The sequence below is a fragment of the Ascaphus truei genome, chromosome 8, assembly GCF_040206685.1.
Source record: "Ascaphus truei isolate aAscTru1 chromosome 8, aAscTru1.hap1, whole genome shotgun sequence".
NCBI lineage: Eukaryota > Metazoa > Chordata > Amphibia > Anura > Ascaphidae > Ascaphus > Ascaphus truei.
In genome coordinates, this window is record NC_134490.1 from 96689336 (window position 1) to 96698304 (window position 8969).

Consider the following 8969-nt stretch of genomic DNA (forward strand, 5'->3'; position numbering starts at 1 on the left):
ATATGACACCACCCACAGCCACGGGGGCACATCCTGAGTGTAGGTTGGTCTGAATAGCCGGGCTGGGGTAGGAGAGGTACGGATAGTTGAAGGTACTGCTAGCCGAGTCCGGGGTAGGAAAGGGGAACGTAATCATATTACCATAAGCCAAGATTGGGTGCGGAGAGAGCGGGATGGTCGTTTGCCATAGCCAAGGTCAGGTGCCAGGATTTCGGAGTAGTCGATGAAGAAGCCGGGTCGGTACACAGGAGAAGCACTACAAAACAAGACAGGACTAGGGAGGCAGAGAGTGATGAGAACCGCAACTGGTTCTATGCTCAGCCGAAGTGCCAGTGGCACAGCTGAGCATATGTAGGTGAGAGAGTCCAATGGCAGAACAGCAGAGTGTAGGTGTGTATATGAGTGAGGCTTTGATAGGAGGCAGGTTTCAGGTGAGCTCCCCGGGGTGGAGCTTGAGAGGGCAGTGTTAGCATCCGTGCGCGCCTGATTTGCGCGTGCCCGTCGTCCGAGACGCTGTGCCTTTAAGAAGCTGGAGCGGGTGCGCACGCATGCCAGGAGCATGACGGGCACCGGGGTGGGGGGCCCAGGGACCTGCGGAGGCATGAGCGGGGACGGAGGACGTGCTGGGCGCCGGGACAGGTGAGCAGGGAGCGCGCCGAGGCTCCCCGAGCCTTACATGCCTATGATATCATACTGCTCTCTTGTAGCTATTAATTCAAGCTCCCCCATTTTATCTGTCAGGCTTCTTGCATTAGCAAGCATGCATTTAAGTATTTTTTCAGCCTGTACTATTATCTTATCTTCTCCTTCCTTTCTGCACCTGTTGGATTTAGTCTTTAGAAGTTTTCTAGTATTATCTGTATTTAATATGAGTGTCTCGCTGCTTGTCAAACTCACACTTGCCCCTATTCTACCTCCAAAAACCCTTGTTTCATTATCTATTGTTACAGTTAACAGCTCAATCTGCTGGGAACATTTGCAACAAATTATCCAAAACAGAAAAATATTGCAAAAATATTGCACTGCTTGGGAGGTAGGCTAAAACCTGCTACACAAATCAATGGATGCATTAAAACGTAATAAAAATGGCATTTTAATAAAAACAAAAAAACAAAAGAACTGTCATTATTATGTAATACTACAGAACTGATTCACTTAACAAAAAACATATAAGATTTCACATTTTACTGCTTTAAAGTTAACATGTTAAAAACTGAACTTATCCTTTTCCCTCCTAGCTCTACATGTGCTTTTTCATTTACAATAGATGACTCCCCCATAATCCCGATACCCCAAACTTGGATGCCTATGTGTCATTTTTCACTCGGTCCTCTACTACATCCTGCACATTGAGTACCTCTCTAAATCACGTCGTTTCCACCTCAACAATATTTCTAAAATATATCCCTTCCTCATGGAACAATAAAACATTAATTATATTCCAAATCGACTACTGCAACCGGCTTCTGGTTAGTTTCCCTCTGCCACCTGTCTCCTCCCCAGTGCATCTAAATGCTGCTGCTAGGCTCATTTGCCGCACTATCGGCTCTTCTGTTGCTGCACAATTATGCAAGTCACTACATTGGCTACCCATGCTCTACAGAGTCACATTTAAGAAACTTGTGCTCACCTAGAAGGCTATACATATCACCACTCCTCTCTATGTCTCTGACCAACTTCCAAGTACTCTCCTATACATAGTCTATGTTCTGCTTTTGATCTACATTTGGCCACCTCCCTTATTACGTCCTCTCACTCTCACTACCATACATATGTTTAAGAGTTCATTAAAGACACACTTTTTCAATGAGGCGTATCCAACACACTCCTGACTTATTTATTTTACTTTCCTTCTAGAATCCCAAATTAACATTGACATCAAAACCATTGCTAAGAAACTCACCCATACCATTCCTTGTGTCTCCACTCAACTCTATCTAGAATGTATGCCCCCTCGGGAAGGAACTTCCTGTTGTCTCAGTTTGTCTTAACATATATGTACTCTTTTGTCATATAATGTTCTTGTCCTCGTCCCACATTTTACTGTGCTACTGATTATGTTGGTACCATAAAAATAATAATAAAAATAATAATAATTCAATTCATACCTGAAAAAGCTGGGTCCGAACACAACAGAAAGATTTTCTAAAGTCATGTGGTTTATCTCATTATAGGAAGCCACCTTAATTAAAAAAGTGCAAAGGTAGTGAAACATATTGAAATGGACATCAGGGAGACCATCAATTACACATTTCAGTTGTTGTGTACATTCTTCCATACTTTTTCTGTGTTCTGTAAAGATAAAATGTATTATTATTAAAGTTTTATACTCAGACCACACCCATATATGGAAATCCCAACATATATCCATACTGTCCCTGCTCCAAACATCCCAGTGAGGGTTGGGTAATACTGTATACTAGAGGGATAGTAACGCCGCATAGTAAAAATGGCTGGCATCTCGATACTTATCATCGTTTATTACCACGGTATAACCGCTGGGCTCACAGAAGTATGTGAAGCTGTAGCTTTTCAGGGAGCGCTACCCTTTGATCCTCCTGCTGGTAATCTCCTGCCCCCCCCCCCCACCCACCCACCCACCCACATCCTCATCCTATGCCTCTTAAACCCATCCTCCCCTCATGACCCATCACCCCTACCATGCTTTTTACCACTCCAATAACCCTTAACCCCAACCTCCTCATGCCCATTAACCCCCACTTCTTAATACCCATTAACTGTGTGCACAAGAGGGGGGCAAATGGTGTGCATGGAGATTTTAAAAGGGCCTTAGTGGGGTTTAGTTTATTATTTGTAAAGTAATTTGTATACAAAAATATTTAATTCACAAAATTTAAATATACTAATCCGTATTTGCTTTTTTACATTAATGAAGAATGAATTGCAGTTGTATAAGAATAATATGTCACAATAAAGTACCTAAAACCGTTTTGAGGACTTTAGATTTTCTGTTTTCTATTGAGTATTTATCATGATACATATCGTTATCGTGATAAATTATTTAATATCATTATCGTGAGAAGTTTTTATCATTGCTTAACTCTAATCCAAGATAGACTTTGATATGGGACGTGTTATGACTGCTGATGTTTATAATGGTTATATGTACAGTATGCTTGGTGTACTTACCCCAGTATTTTATATCACAGTATATGAATACAACCTATCTCCATGGTAAACACTACAGAAATATACATATATACAGTATATAATGTGTATATAGTTCTGTTGATTTGTCCTCCATGAGACAACAGACGTACGTTTTCCATACAGTGTAATTTGTGTTTATGGACTAAGCCATTACTTCACTGCTAGGTAAACTGCAAAATTGCCATTGCTGTATTCTCGTGCATCTAAGTGCAGGAATACTAGATACACCAATATATAACACACAGGCATCGTAAGTCCATGAACCATCATTTTGTCTTTACTTTACCCACTAACTAAATGGGAGTTAAACAACATTTGCCATTATAGGTCAGAGTAAGGAAAAAAGGAAACCTGTAATGTAATAAATTGACATTTAGTCACTATGCTAAATCATATGACTTGACCCTTTAGATTAGCTAATGCAAAAACATGACAACTTCAAGGAGGAATCGCTGACGAAGATGGTGTTCAAAACCAAGCGTGCTAAACAGAATGGATTAGCAGTCCATCACCTTTACCCCCAACGTATTATTATGTTGTCAATACCCGCTATGGAAAACCTACAGTACTTGCAGCATTGACCTGTCTGTGCAGTTAATATCCTTTCAGATCAGGTGATTTTACCTTTGTAAGTACTAAGGAAGGGCGTTTGCATGTTTCCTGGGATTACACCTTCTGGGAGCTCCTTTAGGAAAAGTTTGAGAAGACTAGCTACAGTATCTACATCACCGTCTTGATACAGGTCCACTTTCTCTCCTTTATCATACTTTGATTTCAGAACCCTCACTTTGTTCAATGAGCCACTGATTCTAAATAGACCTTTGTGTTTCAGACCTGCACGAGAAAAACAGTTAAATATGTGTTATTATTATCATCATCATCGCGGTGCCAGCACATTCACTAATATTGCTTTTTTAAGTAATTTTGTATTTCATGATAAAATATTTTAACGTTTAATATGTTTTAGAGCTTCTTGCATTCTTTTCCCAGCCTTTTTATAAGACTTCCAATAAAAAGACATTCAAATATTTTATAGCCATTAAAACAATTGTATTTCACTTGTAATGCAGCAGTGCACCCTACACATATAGAGGCAATAGGGGAGCCCCTGCTACTGCCACAATAGTGGTAATGGTGAGCGGTGCTGTTGGGTAATGAAGGATACAAAACTAAGAGAGAAAGAACCCAACTGTAGCACTCAAGCTCACCCTCCGGTGATAAATGTAGTAATTACAACGTAATCTGTATTATTAGCAACCAAATAAAATAAAGGGTGTTAAAATGACAAACTGAAGGTATGTGCTGGATCCAAATGCTGACAGCCGTACAGGCGCAGGATCCTAAAGTATGAGTGTGCCAATAGAAATGCTACTAGCACACTAAATCACAGTCCTTGTAAAGGATCTGTGTAGGTGTGGATATGTACAGGGAATTATCATAAACAAGATAACATACGCTGTAAATCAATAAAACACGTAACCTACACTTGCGACACACTTTATTCGAGCTCGGCTAGTCCCACGAATTCGGGTATACCCGGGTGTATTGAGGTTTGTGACTGTTTTCTGCCCGAGTGCATTGAGGTATTTTCCAGGCAGGGATTGAAGCATTTTATTCCCGCTGGCTGCAATACTGCACAGTATATATACTGCTGCGGCCGAGTTTATTCGAGCATTTGCCCGTTCTCGGCCGCAGCAGTAGCCTGGCGCGCGCCGGAGGGTGACGGGCGCGCGCCGAAGCAGCGGAAGAGCGCCCTCCGATCGGGGCGCTCTCCCTCCCGCTGCCGGGTCCGCCGGGTCCCCCGGAACCCCCTGCCGCCGTCCCCCACATCGCGGGACACCAGGGCTCCCTTGGGGAGCCCTGGACGCGCGTGCAGGGGGCGCAGGCTCCCGATGACGCGTGACCGCGAGGGGCGGCCACTAGCAAGCCGGGAAATCTCCCGGCTTGCGGATCTGGCCGATGAGCAATAAAGTGTGTCGGTAGTGTATATATATATATACTGCATTACAATTCATGAATGTATGCCATCTGGTAGACACGCGAAGCATTGCAGCCTATTAAATCCTAATCATTATCATTTAACAGATCAGCCGCCCGTCAGCCAGGCATGAACCCAGGCTGGGAAGGCAAACACAACGGGGCTTGTCAGAGGTGAGGAGCGGCGCATTCCAGGTATCTGCCAGGTACATACTGGGTATTTGCTCGAATAAAGTGTGTCGGTGCAGTAATAAAGTAGGGTGATTGGATTTACAGTAGCCGGTGGGTGATTATGGTGTCACATGAATAATATATAGATATACCACAATCCAACAGGCAAGGAAGGGTGTGATCAGAGTAGGCTAGGTGCTCTCTGTATATCTGTGGGCAATGGTATAGGTGAGTCTAAACCATTGCTGTTGCTGGCTTGACGTGAGGTAACCTATAGGGGATCTGCAACAGTGATAAGGGTAGGAGTGTATGTCACATATCATCAAATTCACTGAGATGGAACTGCTCAGGTAGGTACTTAGGGCCAATGTCACTGTATATGGTACCTATAAATACAGACCCCTAAGCGTGGATAGACATCAGTTAGGCTGACATCAGCGCTTTGACCTCAAATAACCTTGTGGTGAACCATAAGATATAGAGGGTGTCCTCTGTTCACCCTTTGCGTGGGGAAGGTAGGTAGCATGTAAGCATAGAGGCAAGGAATACTTGAGCATCAGGATCAAGCTAGCAACACACAGTTGTAGCAGCTACTGCTGTTCACATAAATAAATGTGTACTGATTAGTTGTCCATATGTACTGTAAACAGAGGAGACTCTTGTGTAAGGTAAGTAAAGCAGAAGTACAGTATGCTGTCAAAGGAGACTCTTGTAACCGTATATGTGCAGAGGTTAGTAGACCTGACTAATCAGGTAATTAAACTAATCGTAAGTACATATGTATCTCTCTTGAGAGGGTGTAGTAGCCCTGTAACTATAGAGGAGGTTAATAGTGTCCGTCGGGGCACATAATGAACCTGTATAGAGCACATACAGAGAGCCGCACCAGCTCGCAGTGTGAGGTAGTCAGGTGCGGAGAAGTCAGAACTGTGCGCGTGCGCGTGCACGTCTGAAAACGGAGCCAAGTGGTAAGTACTTTATAGCCATTAAAACAATTGTATTTCACTTGTAAAGCAGCAGTGCAACCTACAAATATATTAAGCTAACTGTTCATATGAGTATATCGCCCAACAGACCCGCGGCAGCTGTTATACTAACTGAGGTGATTACCTACATCAAACCTCACTTGCTTGGCCGACGGAGACGCGGGAGTTTATCTTTCTGAGCCGGGGAGCGGGTGCATATCCTCCCGGGTTCTATCTCCACTCCCCACGCAGTGGATGCTGGGTCCGGAGTCCGGGAGCGTATCACGGAGCTGATTTCCTCACCTTTACAGGACTATTGCCAATACCGGGAGCTGTCTCCCTCTCTCTCCCTCTCTCTAGGGTGTTTGCTCTCCCTGATAGGAGTTATGTCTACTACTGAAACAGTACCATTTGAATATAAAAGTATCCGGAATTGTTCTTCACTTGTTTATATATTCTGCAGTCAAAATCTGCATGGGTCACACATACATATTGATATCTGTACCCCCACATACATATTGATATCTGTACCCACACATACATATTGATATCTGTACCCCCACATACATATTGATATCTGTACCCACACATACGTATTGATATCTGTACCCACACATACATATTGATATCTGTACCCACACATACATATTAATATCTGTACCCACACATACGTATTAATATCTGTACCCCCACATACGTATTGATATCTGTACCCACACATACATATTGATATCTGTACCCACACATACATATTGATATCTGTACCCACACATACATATTGATATCTGTACCCACACATACATATTGATATCTGTACCCACACATACATATTGATATCTGTACCCCCACATACATATTGATATCTGTACCCACACATACATATTGATATCTGTACCCCCACATACATATTGATATCTGTACCCCACATACATATTAATATCTGTACCCCACATACATATTAATATCTGTACCCCCACATACATATTGATATCTGTACCCACACATACGTATTGATATCTGTACCCACACATACATATTGATATCTGAACCCCCACATAGATATTGATATCTGTACCCACACATACATATTGATATCTGTACCCCCACATACATATTGATATCTGTACCCCCACATACATATTGATATCTGTACCCACAAATTGTGTATTCTGAGCACTGATATTGGACTTGTTCTGTTCTTCTCCAAATGTATATATCATACAGAAAAACATAGACCATGCTGCCTTTTTGCTCAGCATCACTGTCAATTTAACTTTCAACCTACCAAATGTGGTGAGATGTTCCACAATATCCTTTATCACAAAAGGAATGGCTCCTTGCTTTTCTTTCAATTTAAATTCATCAAGAGAAACACCAAACACTGCAGCTGTAGACTTTCTCTGAGGCTCTTGTTCTGGTGTTATTTTATTGGTGCTGTTTTTAACTTGAACTGCAGAAAAATATTGCTGTAACAAAAAAGCAGGAACAACATGTAGAAAAGACATAATAATCTTTCTGCCACAATATACTGTATTTCGTCGATTCTAAGATGCCATCGATTCTAAGACGCACCCTTGATTTAATAAAACATTTTGAGGGGAAAAAAACACTACATTAAATGTGCAGAAAAAATGTTTTTACAAGCAGACAGTAGCAGACAATAGCATACATTTATCCATACAATTACTATACTATACTGCACTACACTACTTTATGCTAATCACTACTACATGGATCCTGCTCAGCACTATGGGAGCTGCTCTAGGGTTGTCAGCAATGTAATTCCGTCATTCATTCATTGGATCATGTGATACTTACGTTGTCTTCCGCGATCTTGTTGCGCTTCCTCTGCCCCTCCTGCAGTTCAGGTCCCGTTAACAGTTGCCCGTTAGACCGAGAGTCGTGGGGGGGCGTGGTCAGAGCCGTGGTCAGAGCAGGGTAAGACTGCCAGCTGCTGCTGGGCGCTTGAAACATCCCCGCTACGGCTGCTGCGGCTGCTCCAGCAGCACCCCCCCCCCCCCCCCCCGCAGAATGTTTATTTTTTATTTTTTTAAACATCGATTCTAAGACATCCCAATTTGAGACATGTGAAAATGGGAAAAAAGGTGCGTCTTAGAATTGAGGAAATATATATATATATATATATATATATGAACAACATAAAAAGATATCCAAAAAGGAGCCCACAGGTGTACCGAAAAGAATAACAATTTATTAATTACATAAAAATAAGAGAATAATAAAACAGGGGGTAGGGGGTGACTCCAACCAAACTCCTCAAATCACAGAGGGGACAAGGTGAACACTGGACATAGAATTAAGGCTAATATGACCAAGCATGAGCACACATGATATAGAGTAGCCTCCACTTTAGATGATAATGTCACAACCAAACATATGGTAAACAGTGGAAGCTAATAGTATAATAGAATAGCTAGCTAAATGATTCAATAAAGTCCTGTGGCAGTGTAAAAAATAGTGACTCCAAGAAGAAGACCGTTGTCGAAACGCGTTGGAGCAGGAGTTTTTTCGGCTAGGGGACCCCTCTCTTCTCACCATGTTTCAGGGACCGTGCATCTGTATTAACTGATCATTTGGTGATGTATTAAGGACTGTGTTCTATGGTGGACTGTGTTCTGTGCCTGGACTGACCTTTTTTGAGTCACTCTTTTTTACACTGCCACA

At 42.3% G+C, this 8969-nt stretch overlaps 1 protein-coding gene across 3 annotated transcripts in view; it reads right to left on the reverse strand.

Moving 5' to 3' along the window:
- FAM13C (family with sequence similarity 13 member C) overlaps positions 1-3999 on the reverse strand; it is a 507877-nt gene extending 503878 nt beyond the window's left edge. For all 3 annotated transcript variants that reach the window (XM_075612947.1, XM_075612948.1, XM_075612946.1), the window contains exons 1-2: positions 3796-3999; positions 2109-2292 (exon numbers count right to left, since the gene is read on the reverse strand). In XM_075612947.1, the coding sequence (XP_075469062.1) occupies positions 2109-2292; positions 3796-3826 (215 nt within the window). In that variant the 5' untranslated portion in view covers positions 3827-3999. The remainder of the gene's footprint in view (positions 1-2108; positions 2293-3795) is intronic.
- Between the last annotated feature and the right edge of the window lie 4970 nt (positions 4000-8969).